The 22447-nt window shown below is 46.7% G+C and overlaps 1 protein-coding gene across 2 annotated transcripts in view; it reads right to left on the bottom strand.

The window, feature by feature from the left end:
- PCSK6 (proprotein convertase subtilisin/kexin type 6) overlaps positions 1-22447 on the bottom strand; it is a 188450-nt gene that overhangs the window by 123821 nt on the left and 42182 nt on the right. For both annotated transcript variants that reach the window (XM_087428846.1, XM_087428847.1), the window contains exons 2-3: positions 14676-14780; positions 60-170 (exon numbers count right to left, since the gene is read on the bottom strand). In XM_087428846.1, coding sequence (XP_087284972.1) covers positions 60-170; positions 14676-14780 — 216 coding nt within the window. The remainder of the gene's footprint in view (positions 1-59; positions 171-14675; positions 14781-22447) is intronic.

The following is a 22447-nucleotide window of genomic DNA, read 5'->3' as shown; positions in this document are numbered from 1 at the left end:
TCTCAGAAGGGTGGCACTGCAAATGCCCGGGGGCAGAGAGAGGCCCACACCCTACTCACCATATACCACATGTTGGACCAAATGGGGTCGTTGAAATAAAGGGCCTGAGGCTCACTTCGCACCTGCCTCTTCACCCTCCGTTTAACTTCTTGTTGTTGGAGCCATTTCACCTACCAGGAAGAAACGCAATTAATAATGCAGCTACTATCTATTTTAAAAACAATCTCCTGATTTTATGTAGCCTCTCTGTAGGTGCTATGAATATGTGTCATACTAGGTGTTCGGGATGTTAAGTTCCAATGAGACATTTTCACTTCAAAGTGACATTTGAAAAATGAGAACTTGTTTGCGTATGTGGAGGGGGAAATAGAACCAATTTGATAGATTTGGAAATCATTCTACTAAAAAAATATATTGTGGGGGCCGGCCCCGTGGCTTGGCGGTTAAGTGCGTGCGCTCCGCTGCTGGTGGCCGGGGTTGGGATCCCGGGTGCACACCGACGCACCGCTTCTCCGGCCATGCTGTGGCCGAGTCCCACATACAGCAACTAGAAGGATGTGCAGCTATGACATACAACTATCCACTATGGCTTTGGGGGGAAATAAATAAATAAACAAAATCTTTAAAAAATAAATAAATAAAATAAAAAAATATCTTGTGAAGCTGTCTATAAATTGTCTGGTGACCCCTGTCCCACTTTAAAAGGAAATACATGTATGGGAGTGGAAAGAGTGAAGAGAGGGGAGAAACTGGTCAAACAGTTATTGGAAGTTGGAAGCAAGATGTTTTACAGTGAGGACATGAATAAGTAAATCATGATAAACCATTTATTGGCATTTTTAGCAGCCACTGATAACATGGTACCAAAACACGCACAGAGAAAAATCTAGAAAGGAATACAATACAGCAAAATATTAACAGAAGCAATTCCTTGGTGGTGACATTATTGCTAATTTAAAATATTTAAATTATTTTCAGGGTTTTATAAATTTGTTTCAGTTCGCATGATCTGCCTTCACAATCAAGGAAAAAAGTTTGAGAGGTAGTATAAATGATATTTAAGAGCAGGAATCCAGAAGTCTAGCTGCCTGGATTCAAAACCCAGCCCCACGCTCACCAGCCGTGTGACTCAGAGTGGTCAGTTAACCTCCCCAGCCTCAGCTGGCTCATCTGTGCAATGGGCGTCATCACGGGTTGTCATGAGGTGGCATGACTTATGAACTGGTATATATAAAGTGCCCACATCGGTGCCCGGCACACAGCCATATTATCATCGTGTGTATGTGGAACAGTTTTTCAAAGTGGGAGAGTTTTTTTTCACTTTTAAAAGATTATGGGGGGGCCGGCTCCGTGGCTTAGCGGTTAAGTGCGCGCGCTCTGATGCTGGCGGCCGGGGTTCGGATCCCGGGAGCGCCCCGAGGCACCACTTCTCCGTCCAACGTGAGGCCGAGTCCCACGTACAGCAACTAGAAGGATGTGAACCTATGACATACAACTATCTACTGGGGCTTTGGGGGGAAAAAACTGAATAAATAAAATCTTTAAAAAAAAAAAAAAAAAAAAAAAGATTATGGGGAAAGACTTCCCGTGCCCTGAACTGAAACATTTTCTTGGTCCTGCTCCCATGGTCCTATCTGATTCAGTACTGCTCCCGCTGGGGCTCAGCCCAGCACTGGGGCTGAGATGGGCAGGATTTTGTGCTCTGGTTGGGGGCCCCCACCAAGCAGCTGAGATTGTGATGCAGGCTCTGAGGAGGTGAAGAGGTGGCACAGGGCAGGGAAGGGGAGTGGCGGGGAGAAACAGGAGGGATGGGAGCATGGGAGGCGGGGAGTAGGGGCCCAGGGTCACCTGGAGGCCAGGTCAAGGCTGGCAACAGAGCAGCTCCTGCAGCCCCTGCAGGGAGGAGCTGTCTGAAGTGACTCCTGCGGGGAGTGAAGGCACCCAAGGGCCAAGGGGCAAGAAGCCGTCCCTCAGACCTCTCTGAGCCTCGACTTCCCCACATTGTCTGGAGGGAGGAGAGCAGAATAGCCCCCAAAACAGCCTCACATTTAAGGGTGGGGATTGATCTCAAAGGTATCTTTGGTCGACAGGACAAAATACTTAGTAAGAAATATCACAGCCTGTCCCATCACCAATGTGATTCGTCTATAAAACACCAGTAGACTGGTTCCCCAGAAATACCATAAAGAGCTCAAAAACAATTTGGGTTAGGCAATAAAACAAGCCTCAGCCCCGAAGTCCTAGATAATTTATAATTGCCACTGATAGATACTTCCATAGAAAATAAACTACACAATGAGATATTCTGTTCACAATACCCTCTGATGCCATTTTGCAACTTCCCCATATATTACTGCCTAAACCAGAAAGCTCTTACTTGGTATAAAAATATAAGACAATATTTCCTAATCTCCTAAACATCCTATTATAAAATACAGTGGTACGTATATCACTAACGGCTCCAGGCTCCCTGGAATGTTCCCATCCATCCTGCCTGGCTGACTCACTACCCATCTGACTAACACCCAGGGCCTTCAGACTGCTGTGCCCACCAGGCTGCGCTTCCAGTCACAGAGCAGGAGGTGAACTCTCCTCTTCCACGCCTGAGTGGGCGACTCCCCAAATCAGGTGACATGGGAAAGCATGTTGCCAGAAGCCGCAAAATAATGCTCTGGTGGGATAAAAGAGTGTGGGCATCCTGGCCGCCCATCGTTGCTGGGCTCTGGGTAAAAACCCATGGTTAACACACAGTTCTGAGGGCGGGCTGTGATGGCACGGGGTCCGTGGCACAGTTTGGGGCTCTCCCTCCGGCGTGGTCTCAGGGGCAGCCCTCTCCCCGTGACAGGTCATTATAAGTCTTTGACAGCCACCATGGCACTGCCAGGCCAACAGAACTGAAGATAATAAATTATCTGCCAGGTGTGGGGCCTTCTGGGCCCAGACCCTAATCACAGGTGACCTCACAGTCACAGAGGCTGATTCAGCCAGTGGTACGTGGTCTGGGCCCGCTTCCCATTCCCTTCTGGGGGCTCCAGTCCCTGCCTTACTTCTCACCCGACCCCAGGAAAGAACGAGGGGATGCTGCATTCCCACTTCCTGCCACTTGCCAGGTATACCTGCCCGGATTTCTCCGGATCATGAGACTCCTGCGGTGGCTCAATCAGTTGCTCACTCAGCAAAGCTGCACTGAGTCTTCCTACGTGTCTGGCGCTAGGTTCTGGTAACTTGAGCATCAATACCACGGACTCCCATCCAGGACCAGGGCAGCTTCTCCTGTACCTCCAGCTCAGAAACTTTAGCTCTCCCATCAAATAGTATCTGCACCTGTCCTTGCTAAAGGGGTACCCTCCATAGGCACGTCCGAGGGTTTTCATTCATGAACAGTAATGCTATTTATGACAAAAGAATACACAGCTTAGGATCTCTAAGGATGTGTCACTCACAGAATTGATTCTTCTGCAGAACTCGAAAACAAATGGTGAAATGGTGAGTCGGCGATAATGGTGGGAGTCAAGGCTGGGAGGGAGACTTAACTGTGACTATTTTCTCTTATGCACGTGATTATCTTTATTAGAAAAAGCAACTTAAAATTCTTCATAAGATTTAAAGTATTCTTCCTCTCCTGAGAGGCCTAGTACAAATGGGAAGTCATATTTTTCTGGCAGTTTACCTGGATTGTCATTTTACATTGAAGCTTCAATCATGGTCTATTCTACGGGAGATGTTCAGATCTTCTCTTGGCCAAAAATGCACGGGAAAGTACAGTAGTACACATTTACCCACCTTTCAAGGTCACAGATATATAATTTGGAAAATAAGTCCTAAACTCAAGCAGGCCTACAAATGACTGAGCCTGAGGCAAAACAAAATACATTTTGTGGCTAAGTATGTATGGTAAGAGTTGAATTCTTATGGAGAGGTCCCCAACCTTCTTATGAAGAGAACTGATCACTTCTCAAAGCCTTCAGATCACTGGATTGAAGGAAGGGGAAATACTGCTAACAAGAAAGTTCCTGCTCCTACTTCATTCTCTGTAGGGTCTGTAGTGGGTTGGACGGTGTCCTCCCAAAACTTAGGTCCACCCAGAACCTGTGAATGTGACCTTATTTGGAAAAAGGGTCTTTGCAGATATAATTAAGTTAAAGATCTCAAGATGAAATCATCCTGGATTATTTGGGTGTGCCCTAAATCCAATGACAAGTGTCCTTATAAAAGAAAGGCAGAGGGAGATTGGAGACACAGGAAGGAGAAGGCCTTGTGAAGACAAAGACAGAGATTGGAGTGATGCAGACACATGCCAAGGAATGCCTGGACACCAAAAGCTAGAAGAGGCAAGGAAGAGATTTCAGAGGGACCACCGCCCTGCTGACATCTTGATTTCAGATTTCTGAACTTCAGAACTGTCAGACAACCAACTGCTGTTGTTTTAAGCCACTCAGTTTGTGGTCTTTTGTTACGGCAGTCAGAGGAGACTAACACAGCTTTAAATCATGGCCTTAATCAGGGTTGAGATTTTAAATGTTTGAGAATCCATGAGGCTGTCCTGCTAAAGGAGGATCTGGAAGCTTGGTCAGCTCCCCTCTGGATGCTGGTGATGGGAATGTACAGGACCCCAGAGGAATGGCCATGGGGGCTGAGGCGGCCGGGAGATGTACTGGGGTGGGGGAGAGGAGGCTCGAGGAAGCAGCTCTTTACCAATATTTTAAAAACTGGAACAGCCATCCTGGTGTCCCCACTGGTGCCAGCTCTGGCTAGAACCACCCGCCACACAGACCCATAGCTCTCCCCGGATCACTCTCTCCCCTGCACGTTGCTGGGCACTGGACACCTCTCCCCACTGTCCTCTCGAATTAAAGCTGCCCCAAAGTGAGTCCTGCTTCCCACTCAGCCCCACTCACCCTCCAGACTCTCCTGTCTAACTCAGCAGCACTAAAACCCACCCATTCTCCAAGTCAGAAGAAAGCGGGACTCCTCTCCAACACTAGTGTCTCACATTCAGTCTCCTAAAGGTGTCAGGATCCCATCCCCTCCATTTATCATCATGGCCACTATCCCCTTGTATTTGGATGGTCACATGACTGCTGGGGGGTCCCTGCCACGTGACCAATGCATGATGCAAATCTGACTCCCTCCACTCTACCCTGCCCCCACCCCAAGACCTCTCCAGCTCTCCAGCCTGGTCTTCTACCTCTACACCCAGCAGGCCTGAACTCTTCCAGTGTCCTGCAGGCCGGGCTGTAACGGCTCCGTGCCTTCTGACTGGAATGTCCTTCCTCCTCTTCACTGAGCCAACCTATTTGCATGCATCTTTCAATCCTTACCACTCTGAAAACCTTCTTTGACATCCAGGCTGGCCAGGGTGAGGGCCCCCCTCTGAGCTCCTATACCACCCTACATGTATCTTAACTGCTGCCTTCACCCCAACATGTGGATATTATCTATGTAGAAGCTCATCTTCCCCCTCAGAGGGAAGGATGTGTCTCAGTCATCCTTGTTTCTCCAGCTCTTAGCTAACACTTTCCCTGTAACAGGTACTTGCTTGGCAAAGATTTGCTGGACTAAAGTATTATCCTCTTTCCTAATGAAAAGGCAAATTGAAAATTGATGCTGGATGAATGCAAAGTTGGGTGTGTATCTGCCAGAGGTCGTGGGCTTGTCCTGCACCTCACTCTTCCAGCCCTGGCCACAGCCTGTGATTGGTTGTATGTGGGGGTCAGTCTGCTTCTCTGCTTCCCACTGGTCTGTGTGCTCCACATAGGCAGGGGCTATGTTTTGTTCAGCACTGTACTTCAGTGTTCCAAGCAATGCACAGCATACAGTAGGAGCTCATTAAATATTTCTTGAACTAAGGAATGAAGTTAAATGAATACACTTCAGATTATAAATATGTTATAAGCATAAACAGACTTTTGAAAACACATTTTGGAGTAGAAAATGCGATTGGGTCTTAATGACCACCAGATGACTTTGCTGACTTCTTGTGGAAGACCAACCATAAGTGATTCTGGGCAAAAGTAAGGTTTGCCAAATGCTACTTCTAGCCTAAACACAAGTCATCTCTTTTAGCAAACTCGGAAAAAGTGTCTTGAGGTCTTCAAAGTCATATTTTGAAGGTGGAACTTCACTCTGACTCTTTCCATTCATCCATTTTTATTTGTACATTTCCTGCTAAACATGTTGCATATTTGTCATAGAAAGTTATTTGCTCTGGGGAAAAGAATTCTAGTCATGAAGAGGACTTCATAATCTTCTCACGATTACGTGTATAGCAATACTTTCTCTTTTTGTAAGGCATATGCCCTCTCCAGCTCTCCTTGTGAGACGTCAAATTAAAATTAGGCATCCGTTGAATGTCATTCTGTAGGTAAGATGAGGTAAAATTTAAAGACGCTAATAAAGAGGTAACATAAATGAGCAAGATCTCACTAAGCAGCCTGCGATGTCATGGGCTATCAATGCTCCTGCACAGTAAAACTGTCCAAGTGTCGTTTGGCAGGTGTGTCTCGGGCAGTCTAGCCACATCCTCCTCCCTGTGGGCCATGGGCACACTGCCAGACCAGAAGCCAGCCTGGCACATCGGTCCTAGGTGCGACAAGTGACAAAGGAGATTGTTTGGATGCTTCCTCCCATGAGCCAGTGTCACCAGAGAGAGCATGAAAGCCCACCTGCGTCCCACCCAAAGCCATCACTTGCCTATGCCCTGCCTTAAAACCTTCATTTGCTCACAGGGGCACCGCTATGGCTCGGGAAGCCTCAGGAAGTTGGCAGGAGCTGGAGATACTAGAAGGGGGCTCCAGAGTCTTTGCTCTGAGAGAGAGCTAGCAACAAAGGCCATTCACAGAGATCCTTGCTCCTACACCCTCCCAGGTCCCCACTACCTCAAGAGGAAGAGCATGCATTTGAATTAAGCTGCTAAACTTCCTTAAAGTACCCACTGGCTTGGCTTGTTGCGAGTTAATTCTATATAGGTCTGTATCCCATGCACAGTTGCATCCAGAGCAAGGGAGACAGCTCCTGCCAGCTCTCTTCTCTTCTTTCTTTGGCATCATCACAGTGAAGGACCCTTTATGGTAATTACAGAAGGACAAGGAGAATTCCCTCTATTGTTTGCTTGTGAGTAAGCCAGTCCTGACCGCAGACCAGGGCAAATCTGTGGAAGAAGTCAGAGGCCAGACCCCCCAGTGTTCAGGCACCACCAAATCCTAAGGCCTCCTCCAGGAGAGAAGAGCAGTACCAGGAGTACTGTAGAAGGTAAATCTCTGACCTGCTCTCTCTGTGGGAGGCTGTGCAGCCTGCTTGGGCTGTAAAGGGAAGAGGGTCGGATCAGCCCACTTCCGAAACCCCTTGCACTCAATAGCCTGTGATGCTTAGATCTCGATTCCCATCAACAGTGACTGCTCTCAACACCTTGTTGGGCCAATTTTCAACAAGCTGAAAAGCTAAGAGAGAGGTTAACTCACCAAGTGGTGAATTCAAAGAAAGGAAAATAATATTCCCTTACAAGTGCATGGCACCTTACAGTTTGCAAGGTGGTCCTTCCCTCACGACAGGCAATGGTTAATGCACATAGGAAATGAGTGGGGAGTCAAGCTGGAGACTTCCTTCCCCATGGCCCAGGGTCGCTCAAGGAATCGAAGGACAGGCTTAAGCCCTGGAAAACCCCAGAAGTTGTACGCAAAGTGGTGTGGGCATGAACATATGATTCCTTTTTCCCTCTGAAGAGAGGGCGAGTCCACAACTTTCATCAGCTTCAGAGGGGCCTATGATCCCAAAATGGTTAAGAACCACTGAACTAAGCTAGGCTCATGGAGGTAGAAAGCGGATCAGGGCTTTCCACATAAGGAATTGATAGAACTGCATTTATCTTCCTGGGGGGCAGAGGGGACCAGCACCACAAGCAAGCGATGGTTGAATGGCCTCATCAGAGCCCGTGTCAGTGAGACACGCAAGCCCATCTGAGGGTATCACCTTGGGGTGAGGTGGGGGGGACGTCCGGCCGCTATGGCAACCACACAGCCGAAAACTCATGAGCCAGGGTAATAGAAGAGAGGGAAAAGAAAAAATTTAAAAGATAAATTAAGAAAAAGTAACAGATATTCTAACTCAGCCTAGACAGGCACCACCCTCTTCTTCCCACGTCATGGAAGCAACTGGGAACCCAACCCCATCTCCACCTCCTCACTTATAGCCACAATTGAAACAATGTACAGGCCATGTCTTAAACTCTTTCTCTCAAAGCTGAACTACATGGGCCAAAAGACCGCTGCTTAACATCAGTGAGAGATGACAGTACTCACTCTGCCAATTTTGGAAATGGGACAGTTGGTGTGAAAGTACTTTGGGAAATTAGGTCTGTTCATTCATTTGTAAGTTAGTTCTTACTTCGCTGAAAGGGAAGAGAAAGTATCTTTGCCCCCCCTTGCTTACCACCCACCTCCCCTGGTGGACAGTAGGGCAGGCAGCCAGAGCCCAGCTCTCCCGTGTTCACCAATCCGAAACGGGTCAACATGCCCAGTGTCCAGCCATTATCAGTACTTCTGTCATTTTAGGCTTTAGCAATATAGGATTTAGCTTGATTAATTTAAGATTATTGTCATAATTTAACCAAGGTGGGCCACAATTTACTTCTAAAGTAGTTACATAAAAAGAAGTTGATAAGCAAATGATAACAGCTATAACTTGCTTATGGGAACCTACTCTGTGAAAATTGAGATACACTTCAATAAACATTTACTAAGCGTCTGTCTACTATTTATCGGGTAGTCTGCTGGACCAGTAAGGGAGTAAAAACAACTGAGATGTGGCCTTGGCTGTGGAGAACTTTACAATCCACCGGCAAGAGATGGGCTTGCATGCTTCTAACTACAAGCTCCTCTCCCCCAGTGCACCTGTGGTCTGGGTCAGCTCACCTTCCCATCGCCTCTTGCTGGGTTCCGGAAAACTGAACATTCTCCCCGATCTCACACTCCCGGCCTCCTGGGGACCATCTGGAACTTCCCCCAGCCCCATCCTGCCACTTACCAGTTCCCAAGCAAACTAAACCACTCATTGTTCCCATCAAACTCACCATGTGCTCGTGTGTGCTCCCATTCCTGGGCCTGCAATCTTGGCACTATTTCCAAAGTGGCCAGGAAAGAGATGTCACAAGAACAAAAGGGAGGGGGCCGTGGTCAAACAACTCTGAGAGCTGCCCAATTACACAGGCTTCTTTACGGCTCTCAGGTGCACTGGGAACCTCAAAGAGGGAGGACGGACAGTACAAGTTCTCCTACATCCACATAACCTCTAAACTCTTTAAGACGGTGCATCTCCTGTGGTAGTGGTCAGCTTGAAATGAGTGCTGGGCGCTCTCTGGCCTGCCCCTGCTGTACTCAAGTGTCAAGCTGGGATGAGAGCAGTGAGCTAAACAGACACGATCTCTCCGCTCCTGGAGCCCAGTGGGCAAGACAGATGCTAATGGAATAATCCCACAAATTTAGAACATGAAAATACTACTGCGAGGAAGAGCAAGTCAAGTCGGAGGACTCTGAGCCAGCTTCCTGGTGGCAGGGACATGTGAGCTGAGATGGGAGGGTGAGGAAGAGAGAGGCAGTGGGGGGAGGCAGTCTCTGCAAAAAGGCTGTGCAGGGGGAAAGAGTGAACGTCATCTGAGGAGGACTTTAAAGGCCACCGTGGCTGGGCTCCAGGGGCCACAGGGAGGCCAGTCCAAGGAAGGCCTGGGTAGGACATCCCAAGGGGCAGTGGCACCATCACACATGTATTTCATAGGGTCCTCTCAGGAGGATGGAGAGCAGACTGGTGTGAGGGAAGAATGACCGTAGCAGGCCAGTGAGGACGGCAGTACAGTGGTCCAGGCGAGAGAGGACAGGAGCTTGGCCAGGGCAGGGGTGCAGGTGGGCATACAGGACATGGGCAGGGCGGAGTTGTACAGGAGGTGAAACAAGGGTGGGGTGAGGGAGGCTACTGCTCAGGCCAGGGAACTGAGATGGTGCTTCTCTCTGAGACAGAGGTGGGCTCTGCTGTGTTGGGGGCGTGTTGACTTTGAGATATCTATCAGGCATCTAAGTGGAAGTGTCGAGCATGCCCGTGAAATAGTAAGTGCCATCTTTTAAAGTATATTTTCAAATTCTAACATTTTACCAATTCATAGTAGCCATTCCACCAGACCCTGTAGGGTTGTGCTGAAAATATGAAGAGACAGCTGGAGATTTCTCATGCCCCAACATGAGCAAATCCCTTAGGCCCCGGGCAGCAGCCTGCCCCTGTCCCCAGTCCATTGCACAGTTCATCAACCCCGGGATCACTTTGGTCACTTACTGTCTATGTGCTTGTATTTGCCAGGAACTTTTTGTTTGTTTGCACTTCGAATGGCTCTAGCACACAGAATTGTCAGATAAAATTCCATCTGTGGTTAATGGAAAGATCTGCTCCAACGTTGCATCACTGCTGGAAAGAAACCTGAGCTTTGATTAAACTCTGGGGGCAAAGTCCCAACCTACAAACCAGAATGCCTACTCTGGTCCTGGAACTCACTTTCCAACTTCTGAGCTTTAAAGCACTGAACTGAAGCCTCAAACTGAAGGCTCCCATCATCCCGGAAGGAGTCACTGAGGGCCTCCCTAATAACATCTTTATCCTTCCATTTCCGTCATCAATCTGGCTGAGAACTGAAGGGCAGGGAAGGGCTGAACCAGAGTCATCATACTAAAATGTAAGGGTTGGAAGACGCAGGCAGCAACGTGGACTATAAGCCAGCTTGGAACATAATCAGAACAAGTAATTTGAAAAAAATTTGTGAGGCCTTACAGCTATTGGCGGGTGCTTCTGTAACATCCACCCTTCTCCAGACTTTTGGCAAAAGAACAAGTTAAAAACAAATGCTTTCAGTTTGCTTAAATGACAGCCCTTGGAAGAACCCAGCAACTGATAGTGCACGCTGAGAAGAGTCGGGCCGTTCTCCCAAGGAGGGTTGATCAACAAAGCACTTCGCGTACAAGGGCCCTTCTCGAAGATGGTAAAAAACATGCAGTAAAGGTAATTAAGACGTAAGGAAAATGACCTCCCAATTCTGGTACAGGATCAGTGCAAAAAGACGCTTACTAGACGTGTGTGTGCGTGACTACAGAAGTCTTCAATCTCCCCTCCCCACATGTGTTGTGTTTCGTTTTGTTTTAACAAACGTACACTCCATCAGCTTTACGTGAGGTAGGGGTGGATTGTAAATTCCATCACTATCAAAGCACTTTTACACAATAGGGACAGGGGCTAATTAAAATAAAACACCATCTGCATTTGATCGAACTCTATCCTAAGCCTATAACATTCATTTCCAGTTTGGTCATTCAAATACAATGGCAACTCCGCATTCCAAGGTCTCTGAATAATATTCAATCATCTTTTCCTTTTCTGAAATTATATTAATTGCACAACTCTCCAAATGCTAAGGTGTTGCACAAATGCTTTGCTAATGTAGGAAAATGTTCTGGTGCACGGCAGGAAAAGATAACACTAAACACTCCTGTGAAACAGCTAATTTTGCCCAATATTTAATCGGAATGACTAGGCAGAGTAAATATTAGTCAGACTGACAGCTAATTGATTTCGTTTGCATTAAAACTAGACTGATTTAAACAGAAGCAGTATTTCAGTTGCGATTCTGAATTCATAATTGGTTCTGATGTCTATATGCTTTCCCCGGGGCTAAAAATTTAATGAGAACTGTGAGAAACAATCAGCCAATCATGTGGAAGTTGCAGGCAGGGCGGAATGTGCAGGCTGTTTACCTTCTTGCTCTTTCTTCTTTATTGGCAGGATGCTTTGATAGCAGCCCTGCCAGGAGCTTATTAAGAAACTCTGTATTAAAGGGATTTTTATTTGAAAACTTAACTGCCATAGCCTTTACCTAGGAAGTCTAGCCTTCCTTCTCTTTTCTTCAAGGACACAACTGATTACTGGGAATATTTAGCCCTCAGACCCAAACTCAATATAGTACTTTAAACACATGTAAAATGAATACGCCAACACTTCAGATGCTGTGGAGGAGGCAGGTCTGGGGCACTCCCACTCCGAGGGACTCAAGCCTGCCCGCCTGGAATCCGGCTCTGCTGCCTCATGGGATCCCACGCCTGGGCTCCCGTGCCCTTGGGGCTCACCCAAGGCAGAGACCCGCCAGGTGGGCATCTCTGCATCCCCCAGGGCACAGGGCCTCATACCCAGGAGGTGCACAATTAACATTTTTGGAAGGAAGGGAAGAGAAGTCAAGTTGAATATCTTTAAAAGTTTTAAAATTGAGTCACTAAAAAAAATGACGTCTACAAAACACAGGTCAAGTCTCCTATTTCGACTCTGCCTTAGCTCTAACAACTGAGAAACAGCTTAATTCTCAGAAGCCCCCGTGGAGAGGGGACCAGGAAATCCATGGTCCCATTATCTTCTCACTGCACGCCTACATTGGGGGATAGGGGCTTCCCCACGCAAACAGCTTGCGTTGTAACAGTTTGTGCGGTAACAATTTAATAACTCTGAAGACTTCAGATGAAGAAAGAGTATGTTGTCTTCACAAGACAGATCATTGCTTACTCAAAGCGAAGGGCGCTGTGACAACTCCCTTCCTAGCTTAGAAGTTTCCCCACAGGCTGACGGATGATGGACACTGTGAACCTCAGCCCCCATGTGCAGCCTCACAGAACCCACGTTTCTCTGGTGATCAGTCTGTGCACTCTGCACACAGTACCCCTTCCCCTCAGGTTTACACTGATATAGGTCTGCTCACCCTTCAACTGCCCCATCTGTGGGAATGAGCACCCATAATCTGGCTTGGCTTCCAAGAGGAAAAAAATATATACCCACCCCTTCGAAAAGCATTCCTTCGGGGCCAGCCCCGTGGCTTAGCGGTTAAGTGCGCACACTCCGCTACTGGTGGCCCGGGTTCGGATCCTAGGCGCGCACCGACGCACCGCTTCTCCAGCCATGCTGAGGCCGCGTCCCACATACAGCAACTAGAAGAATGTGCATCTATGACGTACAACTATCTACTGGCGCTTTGGGGAAAAAAAAGGAGGAGGATTGGCAATAGATGTTAGCTCAGAGCCGGTCTTCCTCAGCAAAGAGGAGGATTAGCACGGATGTTAGCTCAGGGCTGATCCTCCTCACATAAAAAAAAAAAAAGAAAAGCATTCCTTCAAGTTCCATGGTGTGAACACATGTGGGTGTAATCACAGCCTCATAGGATCAGGTGATGTATGTACGAGGTATGTTAAAGTGCCCAAGCAGACAGTAATCCCTTAACGAACATTAAATTCCTTTCTCCGCTATGAAGGAATAATGAGATTAGCATGTTTTGTATCTATCTCCTTCTATCCACCCACCCATCCACCCATCCCTCCATCCATCCACCCACCTATAAAATAAATTCAGAAATATATACAAGACATGTCTGCCTCATCACAGCCCAATTACATGAATCAGTTCCATGGGGACCACTTCCTCATGTGCTTGAAATCAGAACACCATAAAGTGACGCCCTGGAGAAAAGTGTTTCAAGTACCGTGCCCAGCAATAAATGGTCTCTCCCACCCACCTTTAGCTCAGTCAGTACAAAAGGAGCCATGATTGTCAGTGGGGTGGCTTGGGACAACACCAAGAACCCATTTCTCCATGGAAACTTTATTATAAATGTTCTCTGGGAATAGCAGAAATAGTATCATGTGCCAGCTTGGGAGCCCAAACTAACATTTAGCACATTGCTTTAAGAGAAGGCAATTTCCATGTTGTAAAAGTATGATTTATCAATGGCCACATTTCTTTGTTGAGGCTGCTACTACTTCTCATGTGAACTTCATTTTCCCTCATAGCACTCATCCCCCTGTGATATAGCACATATTTTTCTATTTACTGCTTCATTTTCTATCAGCCCCACAGCCCACTCCCATGGCCCTGCTGTGGACAGAGCCTGACACACAGCAGGTATTCCAAAATCACCTGCTGAGTGAATGAAGTCATCAAAGGCTCACTTGACCATCTTAAATTTTTAATCTCACCAAGTATCTGTTAACTGATATTTGTCAAATATTAGTCTCAAACTTATGCAGAAAGGAAGCATAATAACCACCCAATAAATATGAATTATATTAAAACTTAAAATGTTAGCCTCTTTTCAAATTACATTTTTTTTCATCGCAAAGATCACATGAATTTTTAAGGAAAAAAAGTTATATTTACTGCCCAAGTTTTTAAATTCATAGTAACTATTAAGATATGTGTTTTGATAACCACAAAAACATCCATCTGCCCAATCTCTAATTTCATTATTAAAACATTAGCTTGAATTGACTAGTCTTTTTGTCTTTATGGTTAAGAGTCACATATTTATCTCCTCTAATTACTGTGTATTTTGTTGATTTTTAAAGATTTAAAATATCAATAGATCTATACTCATTTTACTGTTGCTTCAAACTAAAGTTAAGAATTTAAATTCTCAACTCTAATAAGGGACTCAAATACTTGGAGCATTCAGATGTTCTGAAATGTAGCTATACATCTAACTTGTTTTATTCGAGGTGGAGATGGAAAACTAATGGCTATCTAGAACCATTAAAATCCAGACTCAGCCATTTTCAGAACCACAGACCCAAACAAAAAGCAAACACTCTAGGCCTTAGGAAAGTATCCTGTACCTGGGGATCCATTCTGAGGAAGGTGTGAGGGCCTCTGCTACTCACAGTCGACCTTTTAAAGGTTTTGCTATGATAAAAATGGTAGTAATTTTCCAGGTTTCCAATCTGCAAAACAAGAAGCAGGATATCATTAGTTAATAAAGTCTTATTAACAGCTTCAAAAATCCTCCATCTCACAAAAATCTTCCCTTTCTCTGCGAGGCTCACGCTGCTCCCAAAGGAAACATACGCTCCATTATGCTTCCCACTCACATCTCTGGCATATATTCAGTGTTTATGAACGTGCAGGTGGATTTAGATACTCCTTTTTGGGTAAATAACACTAGGTAGTTTTTCCGATGAAGCGCACACTCCACCACGTCCTGTGGTAAGTTCATATCATTTAAAGTTTGTACTATCTTGGCCAAGTGTTTTAGACATGAATTAGTGTTCATTTAGGGTCAGCATCCCTGAAGTAGCTAAGTTAGTGTCAAGTCAGGTCTACAACAAAATATTTGTTTATAAACAAACTCCATCCTCTGCCCCCATGGGTAAACTAAAATATCTAAGAATGAACATTCGTTCTCAAGCGCAACAAGGGAGCCAAAGAAAACACACGGATCCATCTGCTTGGAGATTGTGAAAAGGTCAGATGAGAACACACAAACCCCCAGGGCGTCCCAATTTTCTGCCAGAGGCAGTGTGTCAGGGCAGATTTCAGCTTGAGGGCTGGATGGAGCATAGAGAAATGATGTGGCCTTCAGGACAGGCTGGCCCTCGGTGGCCCTCCCTGTAGCGCTGACTTTGTCCTCAGGTCTGATGACCCTTGAGCATCGGGTCATTGTTCTCCGAGGACCTGATTCTTGTTCTAACTTTCACTGGTTGTTGAAAATAGCTAGTTGGTCACCGTCCTTGAAAGAAGAGGTTTTTAAATGAAGACGGACCCAATATTATACAGACTCTCAAGGTGCCCTTCTAAGGCTAAACCATCCTAGTTTCTTTTCCAGATTCTGATTAAAGGGTGAATTTAAGACAAATTGTACTCCAGAGCAGTTATATGTGGTGATTACGAGCATGGGTTTTCAGTCAGATAAACCTGGTTCAAACCGTGCCCACTCCCTTCACCACCACCATTGGCTGTGTGATCTGGGGCAAGGACATTCAACTCCCACAAATCTCGATTCCTTATGCGTAAAATGGGGATAAAACTACTTACCTCTTGGAGCTGTTTAAGTAGCACTGAAGTCTACCCAACTCACAACAATCTTTGACTGCCTCCACCTCACTCACAGCCCTTTGGTCTGCTATGACCTGACCTCAATAGAGATGATCAGCTCAGGCAGAGACCCTAAGGGACATGGATGTTCTGAGTGGCTATTTCCACATCTTTCCATAAGAAGATAAAGCAAGTATGTACAACCTCCAGCCTCTTGAGGTATGTACTATCTTCAGCCCTAATTTCCAGCAATCTTGGCAGTTTGGCTCCCTCCTGTTCTTGGGTTTCAGGAGACACCTCTCTGTCCTTGAAATAAAGAAGCTCCTTTTTCACTTAAGCTTGCTTCAATGTGCTTCCGTTGCTTACAACCATAAAACGTGGACTACTATGACAGTTATGAGGATTAAATAGGTATCATCTGTATACTGCCTAGTTTAGTGCCTAGAGCCTAGTGGATGCTCAACAGATGCTGCCTGGTATTGGGAGCTGGGATTCTCTGGCTCCTCTCCAAGGCTCCTCCATTCCCCTCACTAGGTCCGGGATGCTTTAGATTTTGGCCAAATCTGAGTCTGCACCCCAACTCGGCCCCTTCCTGGGGGGTGATGTGGGCTTAAGACCCTCTCTGAGTCTTAGTTTTCTTGCAAGAATAACTACTACTACCTTGAAGGGTTGCTTCAAGACTTAAATTATATATATATGTATATATATATAGAAAGAGCTAGCAGAGTGCCTGGCAGGTAGTAAGTGCTCAATAAATGGTTTTCTGCAATTATGACTCTTAGTTTATTTTCTACCTCAAGACGTTCTTCTGCCATCATAAACCTCATTATTTCTGCCCTATTTTGCACAAAAGCACTTTTATTTCTCCTCCTACAGATAAGTCACCTTGCTCACTTCTTCAACAAAGTTAATTGCTACATATGTCAAAAGGCTCCCCCTAAAGCATGCCAGTGCTGTTATTTAGCAACAGAGGCAATAATGGAGTCTTAACTTATAGCAGTGTTTAATCAGTGTGTTTGCTTATAAGCTGCCACCATCCAGGGGAGATGTTTCATAACTTTTGGTCTTTTAACTCTGGGCATTCAAGTCAATTTCCATTCAGGGACATGAAAAAACTAAGAGTGAAATCAAATATGCTGGCAAGGGGATGGATTAATTGCAGAGCTGCTGACCTGTCAGGGCACCCTGGGAGCCATTCAGGGCAGCACCTGGCCTTAGGGCAGCCAAGCCAGGCCAGAGGCAGCCAACCCTCTCTTCAAAGCACAGTCGCAAGGCCATCTAACCCCCTACCTCTGGGTCACTATGACCATCCTTAGCAATGGCTCAAAGCGTCTGAGCTAATGGGAGCTGTTCTCCTTGAGCAATCCAAAGAAAGAACAGACGGCCACTACAGTGCTGACCAGGCAAGCTGTCCCCGGGGGCAGCAGTGGCAAGCGCCACATTTTTGGGAAACTTATGTCCAACTCAGCATGAGGACTGAGGGTCTGTGGAGGGCCACTCTCAATGTAAGGGAGAAGGGGACACCAGCCAAGGCTGCCCTCTTGTCCTTACAAAGCCAGCTACAGACGAAGCTGGAACTTGATTCAGAAGAAAAGGTGAGGGAGTAAGGTCATTGGCTATTCACAAATCTGAAAGCAGCCCCAAGGGTCCCTCTGAGATTCTGTGTGTCGCCCTCAACCCTCTGGGTCCTTATGGAAGGGGCTGAGGGGATGGTGAATGGCCACATTCCTTCCTCATGACCAAAGAGATGAGAGTCAGGCAAACTACAGGCCAGATAGTTTGATTCAGGGCACGGGGCAGAAAGGGTTGCCTGATACTGGAATTACCACGAGGGTAAGAAAAGGAGAAGAGGAGGAAAGAAGGGCCCAGATCCTTAGGAGGGAATTTAGACACTACTTCCAAGGCGCCGGGGGCCACAGTCACTGAGAGAGACCCTGACTTCCTAGGGCTCAGGCACTGTCTACAGACTGCATTAATAGGATGCCCCCAAAGTGGGGCTACGACTGTCTTCCCAAACCTGTGGCTATGCTGTGGTTAATAAAATGCGAATTCATCCCGAGCAGGGGTTGGCAAATTATGGCCCACAGCCCAAATCTGGTCCACCTCCTGTTTTTTCATCTTAATTTTTTTTAATTGCAGTAAAATATACATAAAATTTACCATTTCAGTGTACAGTTCAGAGGCATTGAGTACATTCATAATGTTGTGCAGCCATCACCACCATCTACCTCCAGAACCTTTTTCATCTTTTCAAACTGAAACTCTGTACCCATTAAACACTAACTCCCCATTCCCTCCTCCTTCCAGCCCCTGGCAACCACCAGTCTACTTTCTGTTTCTATGAATTCGATGACTCTAGATACCTCATGTAATATTTGCCCTTTGGTAACTGGCTTATTTCACTTAAAATGATGTCCTCCAGGTTCATCCATATTGTAACATGTGTTAGAATTTCCTTCCTTTTCAAGGCTGAATAATATTCCATTGTTTGTAATATATACCACATTTTGCTTATCTATTCATTTATGGATGGATACTTGGGTTACTTCCACCTTTTGGCTATTGTGAATAATGCTGCTATGAATGCTGGTGTAACAAATATCTGTTCAAGCCCTTGCTCTCAACTCTTTTGGGTGTATACGCACACCACCTGTTTTTATAAATAAAGCTTTATTGGCACACAGCCACACCCATTCATTTACCTACTGTCCACAGCTGCTTTCATAATGATGGCAGAGTAGTTGCTACAGAGACCCTCTAGCCCACAAGCCTAAAACATTTCACAGGTGGACTTTACAGAAAAAATTTGCCAACATGTGATTTAGAGCATTTGCCGCAAGCGTATTTTGGGCGTCCACCAAAGTCTCTGATGTTGAACATGGGTGGGGACTACCAGTCTCTATGCTGAGGGACGCTACTTAGAAACACAGGTGCAGCTGCAATCCTAGCACCTGCAGCATCTCATTCAGTCATCAAGCTGTATTTTCTACAGGAATTCTCCTTGTCAGATGCCCCAGGAGCTCCCTCCTGTCTGCCCCACTCATGCCATACTGCCCTCTGCCACAGCTCTCCCCCTGGCATCAGGCATGGATCAGGAATGTGAGGTTGTCATCATGAGCAAAGGGTCAGAAAGGATGAAGGGGTGGCAGAGCAGGAGGCGGACACACCTGCGTGCATGTGGAACATGGCCCAGCAAAAGTCATCTCGGCTTAGATGACGTGGTATTATGATGTAGCTATTTCCTGCTCCTCCCGCCTCCCCCACCCCACCGAAGCCCCTCTCAGGTTCTCACCTGACCTCCACAGCAAAGTCAAGCCCAGTTATGTCCTTCCCACCTTGGGGAGCTGCTCCCTAAGATCTCTGGGTGCATTCATGAGGTAAGAGGACAGGATGGCAGGCCCCCAGTCTCAGGCAAGGTCACTCGTGGGGTCACGGCCACTGGCCCGGTTAAACATGAGGGACACCTGACTGCCCTCTGGCCCTGACTCACAGAGAGGCATGTGGGAAAGAACCACAGAGATGCTTCCATTTTACAGAGGGGAAGAGAGAGGCCCAGGGAGGTTGAACCCAACATTACACTCAGAGGCTCCAGACTTCTGAACCAGCAATCTCCCTATTCTGCCCACAGACAAATAGGTGACAACATCTGACAGCAAATGACATACAGATACACACTTAGGGTTTAGGATTATTGCTACACTTTTGGTACACCTTCAGGGTCAAACTGACAAAAGCTGGAATCATGAAAATAGAAAAGTGGGGGCGGCATAAAGACCTTTTAAATTCCAAGTAATCTCCTAAGTAGGAAAAGATAGTTACTTTTATTTGACATCTGCACTGATACTCAAGTAGGTGCTCCTCCCTCAGCCATGCCTGGGGCAGCGTTTACACGAGGCCTCACTGCTCCTGCGGCCACCACTCCCGTGCTCTGCACACCACATCTCAAGCCAGTATCTAAGCAGCTTGCCTTTATAAACACGGGGAGCAGTGGCTTCAAGAGAATCCTGCTGTGCGAGGGCCCTGGCAGCCTCCTCTTGGTTTCCTTCCTTAAGTGTGGAAGAGAATCACTTCCCCCATCATCCCAGGCTGCCCACCAGTCCCGCTCAGCTTCAAGAACCTCAATCTGCATCAATGAGTTTGACCTCTGGTCTACGAGGTGTTTTTTTTTAAAGTCACAACATAAAATTTCAATACGTTCTTTTTCCCTTTCTTTTCCATGGTTATTTTCACAATGCATTCATTAGAGCCAGTCTCTTAGTGCACCATCCAAGAAAATAAACAGTCTGCTGAATACCTAATGCTGGTGTCTCTTTACTCAACACCGATATGGAATTATACACATTAGTTGATACAAGTGGTAACACCATTAAAACATCATTAAAAACCATGCTAAATGTTCTCGGCCAGAACATTGGAAGAAATGAGATCAAAGAACCCACAGTGAAGAGAGTTGAATGTGGTTTCTCTGTAACAGGATACTCTATTAGATATTTAAAAAAATCTAGGTAATAGATGCACACGGTACAAAATATAGACAGTACAAAAGGGTACAGTGTTAGTAGGGACAGCAATGCCCCCTCCTTCTCCCGTCTCCCAGCCACTGGGGTCCCCAACTTTTACTGGGTGCTCCTGGCTCCTTGCAGAGTGCATACCCCGTCCCAGGCAGCATGCTAAGAGTTTAGATGCATTAACTTGTTTGATTCTCACAAGACGTGTATGAAGCAGATGTTATGATAATCCTTATCTCGCAGATGGGGAAACTGAGGCGCAGGGTGGTTAAGCAACTTGTTCAAGAACACCTCTTAAGTAGCACAGTCAGGATTTGAACTCAGAGTTCACATTCTTAACTATCACACCTGCTGCCTCTTGACACATTTATAGCATTAGTTGCCCTGGGGGATCCCACTCATCTTGATTCTGGTCCTCAGCAGCAGGTTCATTCACATAAAGCCAAGTGCCTCTACAAGTGTTCACTTTCCTTCACTCCAGAGCAGAAACCATGAGACATTTACTATATTCCATTATGTCTGCATGTGAGTGTGTGTGTGTATATGTACAGATGGATGTGGATATGCGTGTTTGTGTATTTATATACAGAGAGATAGATGGATATGGATATGTGTGTTTGTGTATTTATATATATATCGAGAAATGGAAATGGATATGTGTGTGTTTGTGTATTTATATATGTATGTATGTATACGGATATGTGTGTATGTATACGTGTATGTATACAGATGTGTGCGTGTATATATGTATGTATGAACATAGATGTACGAGTGTTTGTGTGTGTGTATATGTATGTATACAGGTGTGTGAGTGTGTATATATACATGTATGTGTGTATTCAGGTATGTGTGTATATGCATGTACCTTTACAGTTGTGTGTGTGTTTACGCAAGATTCACAAAAAAATGGCTCTGAGATGCAACCAGGCAAGTCTCTGGTTTTCCCACAGCCCCCACATCTGAGCGGACCTCCTGGGGCCACTGCCAGTTGTCCTAATTCAGAATCTCCAGGTCCATGGCTCACCACCTTGATCAGAATCACCCAACAACTTAAGTAAACCCGCTGTGGGCCGGGCCCATCCCCAGAGGAACTGGTTCCAGAGGTCTGGGCTGCCCCTGGGCATGTGGATTCTGAAACCTCTCCCCAGGAGCCACTGAGCTGTATCTAGAGACTGTGTCAAATCCTGAGAGGACAGGCCCTTTCCAGGAGGCTGCCCCTCCCTTTCCTGCTCGGGCAATCCCCACTGGCTTCCAGGTTCCGCTCAGCACCAGCTGCTCTGTGAAACCTCTCCCACCTCCCGTGGGTCCAGCACACTGTGCTGTAAGGGCTGAGTCCCTCAGAGGCCAGGCCATACCCTAACCGACTTTGTCTCCTTGTTCCTAGCAGAGCGCCTGGGGTGCAATGGCACCCAGTGTGTGTGTCCCCAGATGACTCCTGTCGCAACCAGAGCAACTCTCCCTAGGTCAGCATCATTTTCCACCCTCACCTCCCCTGCAAATCTTTTCCTCCTCCTGAGGAATCCCTCGTGTTGGTGAACAGCACCACCACCCTCCACATGCATCCAGTGCCACTAAACCCTCTGGAAGTGAGCTCTTGAATGGTTCCCAAACCTGGCTGAACTGCATCACCCCCGCCCCAGTGCAGGCAGCCCCATTGCTCTGCTTGGACTTCAACAGGGCCCTTGCTGGCCTCTAGTCTCTTCCACCCCAATGCACTGCCGTTCCCATCCCAGCTCTGCCTCCTCTTAGAGAATGAAGCCTGAGCCCCTCACAGGGCATATGAAGGTCTCCATGACGGGGTCAGGCCACCTCGCCGGCCACAGGCCTGGCCCCAACAGCATCACCTTTTGTCTTCCAGTGACGCTGCTGTGTGTTAGTGACCCTGCCCTCACCTGCTGTTTCATAACCCCAAGCCTGCTCATGCCAGCCACCTCGAACCAACAAGACTACCTCCCACTCTGCTTTAACCATCACCTCAGCTGTCACTGCCTCTAGAAAGCCCTCTCGGACCCCCTAGGTCCAGGTCTGCCCATATGCGGCTATCAGAGCCCATCCTCCCCCTCTCCCTT

This window comes from Ceratotherium simum, chromosome 3, assembly GCF_057802395.1.
Source record: "Ceratotherium simum simum isolate JZ-2026a chromosome 3, ASM5780239v1, whole genome shotgun sequence".
Lineage (NCBI taxonomy): Eukaryota > Metazoa > Chordata > Mammalia > Perissodactyla > Rhinocerotidae > Ceratotherium > Ceratotherium simum.
This window is presented reverse-complemented; position numbering and strand designations above follow the sequence as displayed.